At 32.1% G+C, this 23,260-nt stretch overlaps 1 protein-coding gene across 1 annotated transcript; it reads left to right on the forward strand.

The window, feature by feature from the left end:
- Positions 1-539: 539 nt before the first annotated feature.
- On the forward strand, positions 540-14,418 carry LOC134697564 (uncharacterized). The gene is made up of 3 exons (XM_063559846.1): positions 540-627; positions 12,119-12,739; positions 14,177-14,418. The coding sequence occupies exons 1-3, from the start codon at positions 540-542 to the stop codon at positions 14,416-14,418; spliced, it is 951 nt and encodes a 316-aa protein (XP_063415916.1).
- The last annotated feature ends 8,842 nt before the right edge of the window (positions 14,419-23,260 follow it).

The following is a 23,260-nucleotide window of genomic DNA, read 5'->3' on the forward strand; positions in this document are numbered from 1 at the left end:
CCTATGCCACATCAATGACCTCCCGGAAAGCGTAAAATCTCAAGTTCGTTTATTTGCAGATGACTGCCTACTCTATCGAGAGATTAAAAACACATAAGACCACCAAACTCTCCAAGAAGATCTAAAAGCTCTGGAAGTATTGGCACTAAATTGGGGAATGAACTTCAACGCAAAAAATGCTATATAATGAGCTTCAAACTAAAATCAACACACTTCTACCAACTAGACAACCACATACTACAACAGGTACAAACTAATCCTTACCTAGGTCTTAACTTATCTGATGACCTAAAATGGACCAGCCACATAGGGAAAACAACAAGCAAGGCAAGCTGTATACTAGGGTTCCTGACAAGAAATTTACGCCAGTGCCCCAAAGAGTTCAAAAATTTTGCCTACTTAGCCATGGTAAGATCCGTACTAGAATACGGTGCTGTCATCTGGGACCCATTCACCATCAGGGAAATAGAAAAAAAAGAAAGTATACAGAAAAGAGAAGCACGTTTCATTCTGCATGACTATAAATCCAGAGACACCGGATGCGTCACAAATATGCTTTCTTAGCTAAAACTACCACCTCTCCAAGAGCGAAGGAAACCTCAGAGGCTGACTATGTTCTACAAAGTGGTTGGTGGATTGGTGCCGGCTATTGATCCAACAGATTATCTACAAAAGACTAAAAATAAACGCCAAGTCAAAGCAAAAAACTTTAGTGACTTCCAATATTCAAACATAGTGGAAAGACAAGAAACCAGAAATAGCAGATCGTATAAATTAATAGACTGCAAAACAGACGTTCGAAAGAATTCTTTTTTTCCAAAAACAATAGTTGAGTGGAACCATCTGGACGAGGTACAAAATGTAACTGCATATCAAAAGACAGTTGAGGGCTGCCCTCCAACGGTTGGACTAACCAACAAGCTCTCCTTCCAGTGCGCATATATCCGCGATCGGATCCTGCACTGTGTAATATACAGATACAGATACAGAGAACCGGCACCGGCAAAATAGCAAATTTGCTATTTAGCCGGCACTGAATAAAACTGTTCATTGGTGTGATTAGTAGAGAATAAAAAGGCTTAATAGTAATTTTAAATACATTTATCACAGTATCAAGCATTAAAAATACAGTACAATCAAAAATAAAAACAAATGACAGTTTGGGTCAAACCTTTTGGCCTTCCACATTTTTTTTTATCTTTGGTGGAAGTGATATATGCTAAAAACTTGATCCACAAGAACCGGAATCCAGTAGGTGTTCTTCTTGTTGAGGGGTTTATCGTTCTTCTTCTGGCAAAACTTGCGAATATAAAAGAAATTAGATGTGGTATGATTGCCAATGAGACAACTGTTCACAAGAGACCAAAATAACACAGACATTAACCACTATAGGTCACCGTACGGCCTTCAACAATGAGCACAGCCCAAACTCAGTGCATAGTCAGATATAAAAGGCCCCAATATGACAATGTAAAACAATTCAAACGAGAAAACTTACAGCCTTATTTAAACTAGTTTTCGTGAATTTTCGATTATATGGACATTATCAGTATCATTTTCTTTGTTGTCTGTTACATTTATATCATCATTGATGTCTTCAATATCCTCATTAACATGCACGTCTGTTTGTTCATGCTTACTCCCACTTAAACTTGTACTTTCCACAAAATCAGATTCTAGAAGTTCAAGAACCATAAACTTCGTCCCATGACACTAAAAATTTGTAATGCCCTGAATAACATCTAATCTCTGTTGATATTCGCCGACAGTAGCTTCGGATATAAGACTAGCAATTTGCTGTAACATAATTTGTGTCTCCCTGTTTTTTGTGCGTTGAGAATTTTCCTCACTCTTTTTGGTGTACATATGATGACTGGGTTTCTAATATACCAGTTTCATCAAATAATCTATGCAACAAACACATTTTCGTGATTAACTTCTCTAAGCTTGAGTAAAGAAGCATACAAGAAACTACCTCTTGTTTGGAGTCACTTGTAAACATTGTAAACATTGATTTAATTAAAGAACCTTAGTGAGCACGCTCACATACCCTACGTCCCCACATTGTCATTGGAGAAATTAAATAAGTGTAAGAAAAACAAATTGTATAAGAAAATTTAATTTCCTGCCAATATGCACATCTAAATAGTATGTCCTCATTATCTACAAAATTTCATTAAATGCTGTTGTGTGGTTTCAGAGGAGTTGAGATGACAAACTGCTGCAGAAGAACATTGAAGCAAATGAGTTCAAAGGGGCTTAACTCCAAGAAAAAAAATTTAATCGCAATTTCCCGTCGATATGCACAACTACATAGTATGTCCTCATTATCTGAAAAGGTTTCGTGAAATTCTGTTGTGTGGTTTGAGAGGAGTTGCGATGACAAACTGTTGCAGTAGTACATTAAAGTAAATAAGTTCAAAGGGGCGTAACTCCTAGAAAAAAATTGAATCGCATTTTCCCATCGATATGCACAACTACATAGTATGTCCTCATTATCTGAAAAGGTTTCGTGAAATTATGTTGTGTGGTTTAGGAGGAGTTGCGATGACAAACTGTTGCAGTAGTTCATCAAAGTAAATAAGTTCGAAGGGGCGTAACTCCTAGAAAAAAATTGAATCACAATTTCCCGTTGATATGCACAACTACATAGTATGTCCTCATTATCTGAAAAGGTTTCGTGAAATTCTGTTGTGTGGTTTGAGAGGAGTTTCGATGACCAGAAACAGGACTGACGGACGGACTGACGGGTCAAAAACATTATACCCTCCGCAACTCGTTGCGTGGGGTATTAAAAAAAAAAGTATTGTCAAAAAGATGCATGGAAAGCTAATATGAGCGTTTATAAAGGGAATAAAAAGAACCCTACATGTATCTACATATGCGACATATGCACACATGATGCAGATTCAAAGGAAGCCAGTGTTATGTGTAGTGGCAGTGGCAACATTTATCTTGGGCTAGATTAAAACAACTTTCAAAAGGCAAGAATTGGTTTTGAAACAATTCTTAATGTTAATGATCATGTGTCCTTTTGAAATTTGTTGCAAACATCTATACTATTGTCTTTTTTATGATGAACATATGTACATAGTTTTACAAAACGCTATTTTTATAGCATGGCAGGATATTTAAACCATAAAATTTTACACAGATTTAGACATCTTTTTAATAAATATTAATAAACAAATATATTTATATATATTAGTAATGTATTTATATACAAATGTGTTTTCATGCTTTTAATTAATATTATTAAGTTACAAATGTGTTTTCATGCTTTTAATTAATATTTTTAAGTTACAAATTATTTTATGATTTACATGATTTATGAACCTATCTTCAATGTTCTATTTTTGATTGTACTGTTTATTTTTTTAAAATGCTTGATATTGTGATAAACTTATTTTATATTGTTATTAAGCTTTTTTACTAATCTACTAATCACGACAATGAACAGTTTTATTCAGTGCCGGCTAAATAGCAAATTTGCTATTTTGCCGGTCAAATAGCAAATTTGCTATTTAGCCGGTGCCGGTCAAATAGCCACTGCCTTTTAAAAAATCGTATAGAGCGGTCCTGGTTACAAGTTAACTTAGTGTTGAGCAGACCAGTCAAAAGTTAACTTGGGAACAGGTCTGGTTTTCATCGGATTTGTCAAAACAAAAGTAAACTTATGTTAACTTTGTGGCAGGACTGGTTTCGAAGTTAACTTATGTTAACTTTATGACAGGACTGGTTCCGAAGTTAACTTTTGACAGGACTGGTTCGAAGTTAACTTATATCAATAGCGGACCTGTTTCCAAGTTAACTTTTTTTTGGCAGACATAGAACCAGTCCTAGGACCTAGTCCGCTTTTCAAGTTAACTAGATTTTGGTCCTAGGACTGGTCAGAGCAGTCCTAAGTTCGGTCACAGGTTAACTTTAACCAGTCCAAATGACTGGTTATCAAGTTAACTTGCTGTACAGGACTGCAACCATCTGTACATCATACATTTTGTCATATCACCTTTTTAATGCATATTATACGTCTTGATGAGTGACAACTTTAAGACAGACTGTCTTCTACCTAATAATTCGAAAAAGTCTTTTCACAAATAAAGTTCAAGAAGTTTTAGATCTATAAATTTAAGTTAACTGAGTTTTGGTTTTCACTCGGTGGGATTCGAAGTCATGCATCTCATACATCGTGGTAATACTGACGGTACTTTATGCATTACCCTAGAGTTATGTATATACGTTCAGAATCATGCCCTTTCGTGTGATTTCATAATGAATTTGTATTTGTATAAGACTTTCGATTGATATAAAATACCAAAATGCTTAAATTTTAAATCACAATTGGATGTTTTTGCTTTGACTTGTAGATTCAAATATACTAAATCATCATAAAGATTATGAAAAACAAGAGTTGTGTAACTGCGACTCGACATCACGCAATAATCAGTTTCTTATATAAAAGAAAAACTTTGATAAAAATTCCAAACCAAAGGAACATTTCGGTCAAAACAATACTCATGCTATTTAAACTTTTACAAAAAAAAAAATATAGATATTTTTTTTTGAATAACTACATATACCTATAACAGTTTTTTCAGTATCTAGTTGATGCATAAAACCAGGCAATCTAAAAGGTAGATATAAACGGTTACATCTATCCGACATGTTTTTCGCCATGGTGGTTTATTCATTCGCATATATCTACGGTTTATACTTCTTTTTTGTTAATATTTGACACTGACAATTGAATAGGTCACAAGTATACAAGATATATGCTAGGACGTCATCGATTAACTTTAAAAGGTCAATTAAACAAGTTGAACATGAGATATTTTCTGAAGGAAAAAAGAAAATTTCTAGAACACCGTGAAGGCTTAATGTTTTTTTTTTTGTGGTGGTGACCAAATTTAATTTTAACCAGCTTATCAAACGAGAAACAATCCATTGTTGCTGTATGCACTATAGGATGTATGCAAAAACTGTTCCTAAATACTAGTATCGTCTATAACTTTAAAGATTCTTATTTTGACTGCAAACATGGTGAGCAGGTCTTTGTAGTTGTTACCAATATCATTGTTAACTAGCGGGTACCTTAACTACACATATTTAAGTCTTCTGTTTAGCCTAGATTTTTAGTAATGGTAGTGTCATCAGATTAAGTCATGATGATTGTAAGTAACTATACCTTATGTTTAGCCTAGAGTTTTATCAATTGTATTTTCATCAGATTAAGTCATGATGATTGTAAGTAACTATACCTTATGTTTAGCCTAGATTTTTAGTAATTGTATTTTCATCAGATTAAGTCATGATGATTGTAAGTAACTATACCTCATGTTTAGCCTAGATTTTTAGTAATTGTATTTTCATCAGATTAAGTCATGATGATTGTAAGTACCTATGCCTTATGTTTAGGCTAGATTTTTAGAAATTGTATTTTCATCAGATTATGTCATGATGATTGTAAGTAACTATACCTTATGTTTAGCCTAGATTTTTAGTAATTATATTGTCATCAAATTAAATCATGATGATTGTAAGAAACTATACCTTATGTTTAGCCTAGATTTTTAGTAATTGTATTTTCATCAGATTAAGTCATGATGATTGTAAGTAACTATACCTTATGTTAAGCCTAGATTTTTAGTAATTGTATTTTCATCAGATTAAGTCATGATGATTGTAAGTAACTATACCTTATGTTTAGCCTAGATTATTAGTAATTGTATTGTCATCAGATTAAGTCATGATGATTGTAAGTACCTATGCCTCATGTTTAGACTAGATATTTAGTAATTGTATTGTCATCAGATTAAGTCATGATGATTGTAAGTACCTATGCCTCATGTTTAGACTAGATATTTAGTAATTGTATTGTCATCAGATTAAGTCATGATAATTGTAAGTACCTATGCCTTATGTTTAGCCTAGATTATTAGTAATTGTATTGTCATCAGATTAAGTCATGATGATTGTAAGTACCTATGCCTCATGTTTAGACTAGATATTTAGTAATTGTATTGTCATCAGATTAAGTCATGATAATTGTAAGTACCTATGCCTTATGTTTAGCCTAGATTATTAGTAATTGTATTGTCATCAGATTAAGTCATGATGATTGTAAGTACCTATGCCTCATGTTTAGACTAGATATTTAGTAATTGTATTGTCATCAGATTAAGTCATGATAATTGTAAGTACCTATGCCTTATGTTTAGCCTAGATTTTTAGTAATTGTATTGTCATCAGATTAAGTCATGATGATTGTAAGTACCTATACCATATGTTTAGCCTAGATTTTTAGTAATTGTATTGTCATCAGATTAAGTCATGATGAGTGTAAGTACGTATGACTTATGTTTAGCCTAAATTTTTAGTAATTGTATTGTCATCATATTAAGTCATGATGATTGTAAGTACCTATGCCTTATGTTTAACCTAGATTTTAAGTAATTGTATTGTCATCAGCTTAAGTCATGATGATTGTAAGTACCTATGTCTTATGTTTAGACTAGCTTTTTAGTAAAAGAGGGACGAAAGACACCAAAGGGACAGTCAAATTCGTAAATCTAAAACAAACTGACAACGCCATGGCTAAAAATGAAAAAGACAAACAGAAAAACAATAGTACACATGATACAACATAGAAAACTAAAGAATAAACAATACGAACCCCACCAAAAACTAGGGGTGATCTCAGGTGCTCCGGAAGGGTAAGCAGATCCTGCTCCACATGCGGCACCCGTCGTGTTGGTTATGTGATTACAAATCCGGTAAATAGTCTAATTCGGTAGGTCAAATTCATGAAAGGGAAGAGGAATGTAGTAACGACGTAAGGAACATATCCGATATCATTTGTGAAACGGTTATTCCATAACGGTCAACCAACTCGTGATGGCATCCGTAAAATTTACGAAGGGATGATTTCAACTTCACAATTTGGAACTCTTGGTTTAATAGCTTCCTTGTGAGTAGTAACCCTCTATCAAGAAAATCATGATAGGAAATGCAAGCACGGGAATATCGTATCAATTGGGAGAGATATACCCCGTATGCAGGTGCTGCTGGAATGTTGCTACTTAGAAATGGAAAGTTCACAATTGGAAAGCTGAAATCATCTCTTTTGTCGTAAAGTTTTGTCTTCAATCGACCCTCATTGTCAATTTCTAGATGTAAGTCAAGATATGAAGCCGACTTAACTGTATCTGTAGTATCCTTTATCTCCAATTCGATGGGATAGATGCGATCCACATAGTCACCAAATTTTGAATTGTTTAGTGAAAGAACGTCATCTATATAGCCGAAAGTAGAGTTAAAGGATATTGCTAACTTCTTATCTTTCTTCCTCAGAAGTTCCTGCATGAAGTCAGTCTCATAATAATAAAGAAACAAGTCAGCAAGTAGAGGGGCACAGTTTGTTCCCATTGGGATGCCGACAGTCTGTTGAAAAACACGTCCTCCAAACGTAACAAATATGTTGTCAATCAAGAAATCAAGCATCTTGATAATATCGGTTTTAGTAATTGTATTGTCATCAGATTAAGTCATGATGATTGTAAGTACCTATGCCTTATGTTTAGCTTAGATTTTTAGTAATTGTCTTTTCATCAGATTAAGTCATGATCAGTCAGGGGCGTTACTTAAACAAGTTATTTTTATTAGTTACTTATATACGTTATTTTTGTTTTTAGAAATAATAGATTACTTAATAGAGTTATTTTAATTTTCAATAGAAACATAGACTAAATGTACTTTTCATGATTTTAAACAACATTTTATATCATAAAATAAAGAATTAATCAGATTTGAGAGGAGTATAGAAATAAAAGGTTACTTTTAAAATAATGACAAAAATATTACTTGAATAAGTTATTTTCTACATTTTTGAAAACAATTAGCATTTACACTTATCTAAGTCACATACTTAATTGATTTGGGTTACACATTATAAAAAACTTCAGGTCTTAATAAATTCACAAGTATCTATCTATTTGTATCAGTCTACCTTCAAGATTTTAGAGGAAAATGATAATTTAATAGTCTCAAGAGACCAATCTTTGACCCAGAAGCGTCGGTATGAAAGATAATTGCGTCAGAAAGTTGTTTCGGAAGAATTAGTTTTCATATATCAAGGGAAAAATACCCAGATGACTGTGAAAATTATTTAAAGTTATTAAAATCTGTATTACTGGACACCGATAAAAATAATATTCAGAAAAATAACTTATATAAGTTATATTTAAATTAGCCTCGTTTTCAACATTACTTGTATAGGTTATTTTAATTGTTACTTGTTAAAGTAATTCCCCTGACTGAAGATGATTATAAGTACCTATGCCTTCTGTTAAGTCTAGATTTTTAGTAATTGTATTGTCATCAGATTAAATCATGATGAGTGTAAGTACCTATGCCTGATATTTAGCCTAGATTTTTAGTAATTATATTGTCATCAGATTAAGTCATGATGATTGTAAGTACGTATACCTTATGTTTAGCCTAGATTTTTAGTAATTGTATTGTCATCAGATTAAGTCATGATGATTGTAAGTACGTATGCCTATGCCTTATGTTTAGCCTAGATTTTTAGTAATAGTAAAAGTTCAATTATAAGTTAATATTGAAATTAAAAGACCTACGTACAAAAAGGGGTGTTAAGATCCAAGAGCCCGAAGGGCGAGGGGATTTTAATGCCCCTTTTTGTTCGTAGGTCTTTTAATTTCAATATTAACTTATAATTGAACTTTTACTAACTTACAAACCATTTAAAAAAATCCCGAAATAGCTTAATTGTTAATAAATACAAACACCTTCTTTCCCTTTTGCGGGCGATTCTATAATTTAAGTATAATTCATTTGTCAGTGCTTTCTATATATGGCAATTAAAAGTGTTCACAATACAATACATATGTGATTATGAAATAAAGAATAGATAAAAACGGACACCAACGTACAGAAATTATAATATTTTAAGCTTCTTCCTTAAGAAAATAATGTTGTTTTATGTTTATTAAAGAAATAATGAAAATACATGGTTTAACCTTTTTATTTTGAAAAAAAGCTACGTCCTTAAGATGTGAATATACTATTGAAGGTACTTTTTTTATTTGCACCTTATTTAAAAACCTATATCAGACCTCAATCCATATATACTAAGTCTTTGAAAATTCACGTGATTTAGCGTGTGAATTTATACCGTGCTAGAACATGCATTTTTGGCATTTGTAATTATGGATCTCGGCGATGAGGATGTTTTTCTTACACAAAATAAATTTTCTCAGGCCTTTGAAAACGAGGAATTGGTTGATTATGGATTTTTTTCGCACCATGAAGGTCTTGACTTTCTTAATTTGTCTGAGGAGGAGACTACCGTAGAAAAAGACAGATACAGATGCTTCCAACAATTCATCAATAACAGGTACCTTTATTTGAATCTGAAGTCTTGCATTTTAATATTAATATATATAATCGGAACAGTGGCTTCGAATTCTCATATCCTCGTATCGTCCTGAATATGCATGAAATATTTGCCACTGGACGTTCAGCAACCACCAACCAGCCATATCCTCGTAAATCATAAATATTAAGATAATCACAAATTAAGTTGATGCACATTCTTTGATATGCACGGTTGTTCAATATATAGACTTCCATTCAATCAATTTACTACTAGTATATTGGTAAAAGTTCTGTTCTCAATAACCGTGGTAGATTTCTTTTGGCGAATATAGGATTGTTTGATTGGTTTATTATTTTTCCTTCCGTTCAAAATACGGGATCGAGAACACATCATGAGATTTTAAAAATTCCAGAATAGATATAGAAACCCAGTCAATTTGCTTACTGTCCTTTCGTAAAGGGACAAAACTCGGAACCAGTGTATAAGTGAAGCAACCAAAATGCAAATTGATCATTGCTTCGTGGTAATAAGAATTTTGTATAAATTTCATAGCATATTTATACGGACGGACGGACGAACGGACGAGCTTGAGGTAAAACTTCATGCCCCTCTTTGTAAACTTTCTATTTGTTCTCCGGAATAGGCAATATATATTTTTTATCTACTCTACACGTGGAGCATTTTGTGACAATAAATTAAGAAGAAGTTTATAACAATTTCATACCTTTAGTTTAATTGATAAAAAAAGTGACACGGACTAGTCCAGTTGCCAGTTTCAATGGTATTAAAGAAACTGTACACATTCATGCATTTTTACATTGAGATGACCTTAAGGTCATTCCAATGTATTTTTGTTAACTACATGTATCGCATAAATTTGCTCACGTAACTCAGGGGCGGATCTAGACATTTTAAAAAGGGGGGTTTCTAACCCAAGAAAAACTATATGTCCCAATTGAAATGCATTGGTCGTCGAAAAAAAGGAGGGGTTCCAACTCCCGGAACCCCTCTCTGGATCCGCGCCTGTAACTTTGGTTTAGGATTGTAACCTATCTATAAATATGATAAATACGCTAATAGTAATTTGTTCAAACTAACAATTCGTATTGTTTGTTATAAATACATATTTTCAATGAATACTGATAAAAATATTTTGGTTTAGAACATAAATTGATAATTTGAAAATTTTTTGTCGTTCGAGATATACATTTATTGTATAGCAATATCATATTCCCCACAGAAAGTAACCAAAAGTTAGCGTGCAATAAATTCTAATATAATTGCACTAGTGCAATAAATCTTCAAAATTCATGACGTCATCAACGACAAAATCTTAGTTTAAACGGAGTTTTACTTTCAAATATTATATTGCTATACAATAAAAGGGTTATTGCATGAATATTGGGGAATATTGTCCCTCGTAGAACATATATTGCACTCGCAAGTTCGTGCAATATAAAGTTCTACTCGGGACAATGATCCCCAATATTCATACAATAACCCTATAACATAATTCAAAAAATCATTGATAATATCTATGCACACGTACCGAAAAAATGTGTTAATGCATGCAGAAGAATATCTCAAGAACGTTTTGCGACAATCCCGGCAAGAACCGGTAACTCTGTCATTGTTTTTGCGGGAAAATAGGACGCCTACTCAGAGCCAATCTTTTAAGAATTTTTTTTTTCAGAAGAATGTCCACCATGCACTTGCACTGCAATTTTATCACAATAGTAGAATAGAATGATATATACAAATGGATGAAAATTATATATACAATGTACATATAACTGGTATATTACTATAAAACAAACCAGCCTATCATTTATTCATTATCCACACACGAACTTGTACCAGAAAAAAAATTCTGTTAATTAACCTCAGTTTCAGGTATAGAGATTTGATTTTTTTTCTATGACAAGTGCTTTTGACCATCCACAAGAACTTGCGGCCATCCGATGTTCAGTACTTCAGTACTTTGATTTTTTTTAATCAATACAAATGCATGAAAAAATAATAAACAGTTTAAAGGTTAACTTATAATAAATCAAGCTGCGTAAGATTCAATAACAATGACTGGTCCTCATTATGAAAAGTAATAGGGGTTAACTGGCCTGGGTAGGGATAAAACGATAGATATTTTTTATAAAATTTTAACAATAACGAATATATTCAATCTTGGATCCTTTGTACCTCTATGTGGTCCAATTTGATAACAAGTTGTGCTGAAATTAAACAAAGCTTTATTTTAGATCCAAATTTGAACGAACTTGAGGGCTTGACCCAAAAACAAAACTCTAAATACATCGCTGGATTTGCCATACCAATGAACCCCATTAAGTTTAGCTTTGGACCTTTTAAGCGTTAACGTAAAAAACAGTCCTAAAGTAAAATAACACCTTAATATACGGTTGTATTCAGCCATTAAAGAACTCCTTAGATTCATTTTTTTCGAATTAGTCAAACTTTAGACACTTGTAATCTTAATGTTGACCAATATGAAGACCCCGAAATTAAAAATCTTAAAGCACGGTTAGATTCGGTATTTCAAGAATAAAATAAATTTCAAAATTAATATTAGATGGTTCTCTGTAAACCTAATTCAACTGTTACAATGAACTTTGAACTAAAAACTAGTTAAAATGCGATTTTTCATGACATATGATATACAACATTTTTTTACGAACCTATAAAATTGTATTTTTTTTTTTATTTTAGAAACTGATTCAACCTCAAATCGTAGTGATGCAAATGGTGCAGGGTATAGACATAAACTACCCGTGACCCCTGAAGAAATTTCGAATTTAATAGAGTCCGCAATTCCTCAATCGACTCGATGTCATTATAAATGGGGATATAACGTTTTCAGTAATTGGCAAAAGGAGAGGAGGGCTCGCCCAGTTAGCGACAATTTACCAATCCCAGTCGAAGCACTTACACAGAGTATCACAGAAATGGAACCATGCATGAGGGACACAGCATTGCAGTATTTCCTAGCTGAAGCTAAGAAGACCGATGGAAATGACTACCCATCAGCGTCCTTGTACCAGTTGTTTGTGGCTATACAAGGACAAATCAGATTGAATGATCCGGCCGTAAATCTGCTAACACAACCTACTTATGTCAAGTGCCGCAAAGTACTGGACTCCATGATGAAAAAAAGATCCGCAGAGGGGTTAGGTGCCGCCAGTCGAAGAAGGGCAGAACCCATTTCAAGTCTTGAGGAAAACATGTTGTGGGAGAGAGCAGTCATAGGGTCGGATAATCTCCCAAAGCTGTTGGACACCATGGTTTATTTAAATGGTATACATTTTGCATTACGTGGCGGTAAAGAACATCGTAATTTGAGGTTGAACTAAAATCCACAGATAACTGGGCCATTCATTGATTCAGATTTAAACAAAAGATATATTCTATACAAAGAAGACATATCCAAAACAAATTCTGGAGGCATGAAAGACAAAAAGTATATACCAAAGACTGTCAAGGCGTATGAAAATATAGAATACCCAGACCGATGTATTGTAAGTCTTTTTGAAAAGTACAAACGCTTATGGTATGTTACATGTAATACAATAGCACAATTAGTTTTTATGTATATATCAAAACAAGAATCAACACTTTAATTTATCTGAGTCAACAAATCTGTGTTAAAGTTGTCCTTAAAATGCATGAAATATTTGCCACTGGTTTGTGAACAGGTTTGTAACGAACGAAACATATCTCCGGCAAATTGGCCCTCCCTCTTTATTACAGTAAGACTAGTCGATTAATATATCAAATACTTTTACTAAAAAGAATCCTTTATTTATTTAATTACTCATTGATCTGCTTTACTATAGTATTATGTTTTTTTTAATTTACAGTCCTAAAGATGAAGTCGATGCATTCTATTTTAAACCGCTTGTCAACTTTACAACAGACCAGTGGTTTTGTAAAGTCCCAGTAGGTCATAATACCTTGCAAAAACTGTGAAAAGACTGTGTACAGCAGTTGGACTGGAAGGCAAGCGAACAAACCACAGCTTAAGGGCTTCGGCAGCAACACGACTATACCAGGCAGGAGTTGAGGAACAACTTATTTGTGAGACAACTGGTACGTACTTAGATACATACTTTTACGGAACTGACATATTCATACATCAAAAGAGAAACAGCTCGATATTATCGATTCAAAAAAAGAGAAGAACCGCTCAACATATTGCTAAGATTACCAGGGGTGGGATTGAAATGAATGTTTTGGCCACAGTTTAACCGAACAACGAAAGCAGTAATAAAGGTAAAAGGCGAAAAAAATAGGTCGTACTAGCAAAAGTTGGTAATAACCGTTCCGCCTGTGAAAAATAACAATTCCTCCCGGAATAACTAGATGCTGCTTTGAAAACGAAAAAAAAGCCTGGACGGTCGAACCATTTTACCTCATAAACTAGATAAGGTTTTTCTTACGAAATTGTGGTCCTTGAAATTGTCCTGCAACTATTAATTATAATGTATACTTACAATTCGAACATCATACAAAACTATTAACTATTCAACTGTCAGACATTACATCAAATTCCGAATTGATGAGGATAACCAAACAGACTTTTTGAAAGGAATCAATAGGTTAATTTTCGCGTGGAAGACATTAACAAAAACATTCCGTAGAATTCAAAAATAATCGATTAGATAAAGGCTCTTTTTACCTTTTTTCTAAATATGCAATCGTTACATATATATAGTGAACACTTTTTTTTCATATCAAGTTCTAACTAAAAAATAACACATTTTTTTCTAGGTCATCGTAGTAGTGCTGTTCGTAGTTACAAAAGGACAGCAAACTTCCAACAAAATGAGTCATCAGAGATCTTGTATGGCAAAAAGCAGAAAACTACCACGTGCACAGAGACGAAACTACAATCGCCAGAGGAAAACACTAGTCATGACACATCACACCAAGTTGTTAACATAGAGGCTGTCCGAAGACAATCCGTCGCTGAGCCAACAACACTTAGTTTCACATTCAATATAAAACTTTAAATATTTCATGTTAAATAACGCTATTTCAAAAATAAAATAATGAACGTTTTATTAACGTTCATGAATTGGACAGTGTTTGTAGGTCTATTGTACTTTTTGTAGTGTATCATATTGTAAAATCTAAAGAGTTTCGATGTAAAGCAATTTCCTATGAAGAATTCAAAGTTGGCTGGTGGATTTTTCTCTCCTTTCGTGACCCCAATTGGTCATTTATTGGGCGTGTCTCATTAGTGAGAACATGAGTGAGTTTTTATAATTCAACCCCAACTTAAAGACCTGTACCGAGTCTTTAAGTTAAAAGGACAATACGTAAACAATAGTCATCCTTTGATAAATGGGATCGTCCAGGTATCTTAAAATATAATTCTTCTTTGAATAACAAAGAAATTGCCATGAACAGGTTTGTGAGTAATTGTATTGTCATCTGATTTAGTCATTAATATTGTAAGTACCTATGCCTTTTGTTTAACCTAGATTTTTAGTATTTGTATTGTCATCAGATAAAGTTATGATGATTGTAAGTACCTATGCCTTAAGTTTGGACTAGATTTTTAGTAATTGTATTGTCATCATATCAAGTCATGATGATTGTAAGTACCTATGCCTTATGTTTAGCCTATATTTTTAGTAATTATATTGTCATCAGATTAAGTCATGATGATTGTAAGTACGTATACTTTATGTTTAGCCTAGATTTTTAGTAATTGTATCGTCATCAGATTTAGTCATTATAATTGTAAGTACCTATGCCTTATGGTTAACCTAGATTTTTAGTAATTGTAATGTCATCAGATTAAGTCATGATGATTGTAACTTCCTATGCCTGAAGTTTGGACTAGATTTTTAGTAATTGTATTGTCATCATATTAAGTCATGATGATTGTAAGTACCTATGCCTTAAGTTTGGACTAGATTTTTAGTAATTGTATTGTCATCAGATTAAGTCATGATGATTGTAAGTACCTATGCCTTATGTTTAGACTAGCTTTTTAGTAATTGTATTGTCATCAGATTAAGTCATGATGATTGTAAGTACCTATGCCTTATGTTTAGCTTAGATTTTTAATAATTGTCTTGTCATCAGATTGAGTCAAGATCAGTCAGGGGCGTTACTTAAACAAGTTAATTTTTTTAGTTACTTATATACGTAATTTTTGTTTTTAAAAATAATAGATTACTTAATAGAGTTATTTTAATTTTCAATAGAAACATAGACTAAATGTACTTTTCATGATTTTAAACAACATTTTATATCATAAAATAAAGAATTAATCAGATTTGAGAGGAGTATAGAAATAAAAGGTTACTTTTAAAATAATGACAAAAATATTCCTTGAATAAGTTATTTTATACATTTTTGAAAACAATTAGCATTTACACTTATCTAAGTCACATACTTAATTGATTTGGGTTACAAATTATAAATAACTTCAGGTCTTAATTAATTCACAAGTATCTATCTATTTGTATCAGTCTACCTTCAAGATTTTAGAGGAAAATGATAATTTAATAGTCCCAAGAGACCAATCGTTGACCCAGAAGCGTCGGTATGAAAGATAATTGCGTCAGAAAGTTGATTAGTTTTTCGGAAGAATCAGTTTTCATATTTCAAGGGAAAAATACCATGATGACTGTGAAAATTATTTAAAGTTATGAAAATCTGTATTACTGGACACCGATAAAAAAAATATTCAGAAAAATAACTTATATAAGTTATATTTAAATTAGCCTCGTTTTCAACATTACTTGTCTAGGTTATTTTAATTGTTACTTGTTAAAGTAATTCCCCTGGCTGATGATGAATATAAGTACCTATGCCTTCAGTTAAGCCTAGATTTTTAGTAATTGTATTGTCATCAGATTAAGTCATGATGAGTGTAAGTACCTATGCCTGATGTTAAGCCTAGATTTTTAGTAATTATATTGTCATCAGATTAAGTCATGATGATTGTAAGTACCTATACCTTATGTTTAGCCTAGATATTTAGTAGTTGTATTGTCATCAGATTAAGTCATGATGATTGTAAGTACCTATACCTTATGATAAGCATATATTTTTAGTAATTGTATTGTCACCAGATTAAGTCATGATGATGGTAAGTACGTATACCTTATGTTTAGCCTAGATTTTTAGTAATTGTATTGTCATCAGATTTAGTCATGATGATTGTAAGTACATATGCCTTATGTTTAACCTAGATTTTTAGTAATTGTATTATCATCAGATAAAGTCATGATGCTTGTAAGAACCTATACCTTATGTTAAGCCTAGATTTGTAGTAATTGTATTGTCATCAGATTAAGTCATGATGATTGTAAGTACCTATGCCTTAAGTTTGGACTAGATTTTTAGTAATTGCATTGTCATCAGATTAAGTCATGATGATTGTAAGTACCTATACCTTATGTTTAGCCTAGATTTTTAGTAATTATATTGTCATCAGCTTAAGTCATGATGATTGTAAGTACATATGCCTTATGTTTAGCCTAGATTTTTAGTAAGTGTATATTGTCACCAGAATATATCATGATGATTGCAAGTACGTATGCCTTATGTTTAGCCTAGATTTTTAGTAATTGTATTGTCATCAGATTAAATTATGATGACTGTTAGTACGTATACTTTATGTTTAACCTAGATGTTTAGCAATTGTATTGTCATCAGATTAAGTCATGATGATTGTAAGTACGTATGCCTTATGTTTAGCCTAGATTTTTAGCAATTGTATTGTCATCAGATTAAGTCATGATGATTGTAAGTACCTATGCCTTAAGTTTTGACTAGATTTTTAGTAATTGTATTGTCATCAGATTAAGTCATGATGATTGTAAGTACCTATGCCTTATGTTTAACCTAGATTTTTAGTAATTGTATTGTCATCAGATTAAGTCATGATGATTGTAAGTACCTATGCCTTATGTTTAACCTAGATTTTTAGTAATTATATTGTCATCAGATTAAGTTATGGTGACTGTAAATACGTATACCTTATGTTTAACCTAGATTTTTAGCAATTGTATTGTCATCAGATTAAGTCATGATGATTGTAAGTACGTATACCTTATGTTTAGCCTAGATTTTTAGTAATTGTATTGTCATCAGATTAAGTCATGATGATTGTAAGTACCTATGCCTTATGTTTAACCTAGATTTTTAGTAATTGTATTGTCATCAGATTAAGTCATGATGATTGTAAGTACCTATGCCTTATGTTTAACCTAGATTTTTAGTAATTATATTGTCATCAGATTAAGTTATGGTGACTGTAAATACGTATACCTTATGTTTAACCTAGATTTTTAGCAATTGTATTGTCATCAGATTAAGTTATGGTGACTGTAAATACGTATACCTTATGTTTCACCTAGATTTTTAGTAATTGTATTGTCATCAGATTTAGTCATTATTATTGTAAGTACCTATGCCTTTTGTTTAACCTAGAGTTTTAGTATTTGTATTGTCATCAGATAAAGTCATGATGATTGTAAGTACCTATGCCTAAAGTTTGGACTATATTTTTAGTAATTGTATTGTCATCATATTAAGTCATGATGATTGTAAGTACCTATGCCTTATGTTTAAACTAGATTTTTAGTAATTGTATTGTCTTCAGATTAAGTCATGATGATTGTAAGTACTTATACCTTATGTTTAGCCTAGATTTTTAGTAATTGTATTGTCATCAATTTAGTCATTATTATTGTAAGTACCTATGCCTTATGGTTAACCTAGATTTTTAGTAATTGTAATGTCATCAGATTAAGTCATGATGATTGTAAGTACCTATGCCTTAAGTTTTGACTAGATTTTTAGTAATTGTATTGTCATCATATTGAGTCATGATGATTGTAAGTAACTATGCCTTATGTTTAGCCTAGATTTTTATTAGGGGTATTGTCATCAGATTAAGTCATGATGATTGTAAGTACCTATGCCTTATGTTTAGCCTAGATTTTTAGTAATTGTATTGTCATCAGATTAAGTCATGATGATTGTAAGTACCTATGCCTTATGTTTAACCTAGATTTTTAGTAAGTGTATTGTCATCAGATTAAGTCATGATGATTGTAAATACCTATGCCTTATGTTTAGCCTAGATTTTTAGTAATTCCATTGTCATCATATTAAGTCATGATGATTGTAAGTACATATGCCTTATGTTTAGCCTAGATTTTTAGTAAGTGTATTGTCATCAGATTAAGTCATGATGATTGTAAGTACGTATACCTTATGTTTAGCCTAGATTTTTAGTAAGTGTATTGTCATCAGATTAAGTCATGATGATTGTAAGTACCTATGCCTTATGTTTAGCCTATAAAGACTAGGATCGTCTACAAATTTAAAGATTCTTATTTTGACTGCAAACCTGGTGAGCAGATCTTTGCAGTTGTGAACAATAGCAATGTTAACTAGCAGGTACCCTAATTACATATATTTTGATAGTTTGTGGTCACTTTACAGCTTGTTATTTTGATGAGTTTAGGTTTCGTGTTGAAGGTCTATGTTGACCTTTGATGGTTAACTATACTTGGATGAAAAGTTTGGCTCATTGTCACACAAACCAAATATACTTATATCTCTAGTTCCGTGAAAAGTAAACATAGTTTTTGACATTTAAACATATACGTTTTGTAACTTTAAGCATAGAGTCCTAAACTTTCAAAGTGCTAGCTCGTTTTAAAAAACAAATACTGCAAATGCAAATAGTTTCTAAATACATTATATATAACATTATCATTTGGCAATATGAAAATAAATTTAAAAAAAACGGTTGCCGTTATAACTTTTTTGAATGCTTGAAAATACTCCAGCCCCGAAATATTTGTTAAATATATAAACAGTAACTGTAACTCCACTTGATATTGAAGTTTCCCTTTTGCTGCTTTGCTTTGAGTCTTTTTACATACGGGTGAAAGTTTCGTTTTTCATTTGTTAAAAAGTTTTCAAAATGATGCTTAAGTTCTTTTTCTTTAATAGAAGATGGATTCTCAGATCATTTCCCAACTTATTCAGTATTTAAGATATTGTAGCTCCTACACAGACTTTGTGAAACGTCTGCAGTGTCTGAGAAGAAAGTTGATGAATCAGGGGTATGTCAAAAAAACGTCACATCATTTTTCTAAAACAAAGTACTTAGTAGCGTTCTTACATTTACATTTCGTCTTTGTGTTTTTTGTATTATCTTTAGTTTTTGCTTTGTCCGAGTGACTGTAAGTGTTATTTTGATACATATGACCTGGTTTCGTATTCAAACATCCCGCTATTGTGTTATTGTTCTATTATCTTTTTTCATATTTGCTAATGCTTTGTCAATATGCCTTTTTTTATATACATAATGACATTGCTCTTTTTAGGAAGAAAAACATATTATGAATATAGACGAGCAACAAGAAGGAAACGTAAATATAATTTACTGCAGAAAGTAATCCTTAAGGAACTATAGACTATGTTTTTGTCATACTTGAACGACAAAACTATTGAATATCTCTACCTGTGTGACGATTACACTCAGACGTCAAACGGGATTCTACGTCAGAGTCAATATTAATATAACATGCTGTTCCAATACACAAAATCTTTCAATCGTTTATGGGTGGATTTAACATACATAAATTATATATAAATATACTACAGTTACAAAGCTATCAAGTAACATGTGAACAGTATAAAAAAGTGTATCACTAGATCGAGCTCTCTGTCTTAGTGTATTTTTAAGGTTCTTTGCATAAAAGTGTTATGCATATATGGGCGTTTTTCAATAAAAGCGTAACTTTCAGATTTGACCCGTTTCGTACTGGACATTAACAAAAATACGGTATCACATTGGTACATTTGATGTGCTAAACAAATCCCGTTATATCACTTCTTTTGTAAGACTCTAATGTTCATATCTCTTGCAAAAAGAAGTTACATTGATTTTAAATCTAAATGACTTCGTTTCGTAGTGGACATTTTGTCATGGACACACCTTCTGAAATTACAAATCCTATGCTAAAAGCTGTTTGTTAAAATATGTTGGCTCTAAACATACTTTTGAATTATTAAAGAACATATGTTAAGTAAAAATAACATTTATTTCTACATTTTATTACGATAGTTTAGAGTATTAATGTTGAACAGGCGGTCAAGGGACATGCAATTTTGGTTGTTTTGGACTATTCAGGAATCAATATCTTATCAATGCCTTTGAAAAAAATTAACTGTTTCTTTGCTTAAAAATGTCAAATTTATTTCAATGTACTGACTGCACAAAAAAATACTTGCAAAGATCAAACACATTTTTTTTTAACGTAGCTAGGACAACAAAAAACGTTTTTACTGAAAAACGCCCATATACCTTCTGTATAGATTTTTGAGATATAAAAACAGACCATCCATACATGTATTTGCATGTGCATGAAATGAACTGTAGGTAAAATGATTGAATCAGTGTATATTATCTATATCACAACTGTACTCATGAAACATGAAGGACCTTCATTAATTATAAACGGAGATTAAAGATTTATTTTTCATTTAAACCTAACATTCTTAGAAAATTGAGAATGGTAAGGGGGAGTGTGTCAAAGGGACAATAATTCGACAAAATAGCAGAAAACAGCCGATGGCCCCCATTGCATTGGTCTTGAATACAGCGAGAAAATCTCGCACCCGGACGCGGGATTCAGTTGACTCCTTAACCAAATGATTACTAGTTCAAACTCCAAAATAAGAAAATGAACTAAAACTGAAAACAAACAAAACTAACAAAGGCCAGAGGCTCCTGACTTGGGATAGGCGCAACAATGCTGGAGGATTCAACATCTTTATCTACTCTTTTGTCGGGTTATTGTCTCTTTGACAAAAAAAGTAACAACACCAAAAATTTAAATAAAATTGCTTTGTGAATCTTTATGGAAATGCTTTTCCTAAAAGTTCTTTATCTCGCTAATTTAAAACGGATATATTTACCACTAATGTTATATAAAAAGAAAGATGTGGTATGATTGCCAATGAGACAACTCTCTAAAAGAAAACCAAATGACACATAAATTAACTACTATGGGTGTCACTGTACAACCTTAAATAATGAGCAAAGCTCATACCACATAGTCAGCTATAAATTACAAATTTAAAAGAGTTCATACGGCACAACTAACGGTCTTATTAATGTACCGAAAACATTGAAGGAAAAACAATTATGTAACACATCAACAAACGACAACAACCACTGAATTACAGGCTCCTAGCTTGGGTCAGGCACATACAAAAAGAGTGTGGCGGTTTAAACATATTGACGTGCCCCACTGCCATGACCTGTGACACTTAGTGTAACAGTAAAACATAAGAACGAACTATATCAATCAGTTGAAAAAAGGCTGAACTCTTCAAAAGAATAGAAATTTAAATACATCTAACAAAAACCCAGAGTGGCCGTTACCGGATATCCTAACAACAGAAGGCACATACATGTAGTAAATCTGAGAGTACTTGCAGTTACTGACAGCTAGTTCAAAGTCACCAATGAGGGCCCTCATGAGGTTTTTGATTATGTGATTACTTGGCCGTTTTTTAATGATTATTTGATTATTAAGCCAAATATTTCATGATTATTTGATTACCTAGGACTGTATTTTTAGTTTATGATTATTTGATTACTAAAGATAAGCAAATATTTAATGATTATGTGATTATATTGGCAAAGAAATGGTGATTATGTGATTACTAGGACCCCCCCCCCATGAGGGGCCTCACCAATAAATAATAAAAACGCATGCATCTAAGACTAAATTCTTACCAAGATTTCTGTATATGTCGATTGATTGAGACCCACTGGAAAGAAACGCACAACTATTATTCTGTGTAACAGATTGTCATTTCCGCGTTATCAGTATTGATTTCCCTTGCATGATTTGTTTTTATTTCATTTTAATTTTAAAAGAAAGCATTGATAGCTTTATTGTCCTATTTTTGTTTTTGAAACATGTTAATGTTTATAATAAAATAGATGTATGAATATAATTTAAACATTCGATAAGTTGCATTTATTTCAAACGTGTCAGAAAACATGCACATATATAGAGTAAGCTGACAATAATTCAAGTGAAACAGGGGTGGGGATATACAAAACATGTTAAAAAGAAAATGTATTATATATATAATATACAACTCGTCTAAACATCAACCAAACAATGTTAGATCTGTTAATTTGCTTTCGTAAATTTTTTGTTCTTCCGTGGCCGGGATTCGAACCCATGCTACTGAGATATCGTGAAACCAAATCGCCTGCACTGTAGTCGTCCCGCTAGAAATATAAACAAATATATTTTTCACTTTCTTGGTCTTTCGAAAAATGTTATTCATGCTGTATTTAGATCCTTCTACAACGAACTTGGTTTTACATGCACACGTATAAAAAATACGGTTTTTATCCAACGAAATCATAGGTTTGAACGTAGTTTTCAATTTAGACTCGTTTATATTTTTTCGTTTGGGCTTGTATCATATTTTCCCTCCGGTTTATATGATCCGTTCATCCTTTATTGACTCTTACAATTCAAGAGTCTATCTAAAAATGAGGTTACATTTTATATAGCCATCCAAATACCGTTTCGAATTCTAACATCACTGAAGAGACATTTATTGTCGAAATCTGGATCTGATGTACAATAAAAAATAAAAATATATATATATATTTACACCTTATGTTTGTGGCATAACATCGTGGCCACAAGATATATAATTGTTTTCTGTTTAGTATTAAATCTATATTAAGATCAATTTTGTTTCATCCTGTGATCAATTTTATTTAGCAATCGCTAATGGCAGTCAGCAGGATTAAAGAACACCACTTTGTTCGAC

This window comes from Mytilus trossulus, chromosome 14 (genome assembly GCF_036588685.1).
Source record: "Mytilus trossulus isolate FHL-02 chromosome 14, PNRI_Mtr1.1.1.hap1, whole genome shotgun sequence".
Lineage (NCBI taxonomy): Eukaryota > Metazoa > Mollusca > Bivalvia > Mytilida > Mytilidae > Mytilus > Mytilus trossulus.

Excerpts from the sequence above, each read along its gene's own strand:
- LOC134697564 (XM_063559846.1), top strand. The coding sequence starts at position 540 with ATGCGTCACAAATATGCTTTCTTAGCTAAAACTACCACCTCTCCAAGA. Across the intron at positions 628-12,118 it reads TGACTATGTTCTACAAAGTG|AAACTGATTCAACCTCAAAT; the intron begins GTTGGTGGATTG and ends TTTTTATTTTAG. Across the intron at positions 12,740-14,176 it reads ACGTGGCGGTAAAGAACATC|GTCATCGTAGTAGTGCTGTT; the intron begins GTAATTTGAGGT and ends ATTTTTTTCTAG.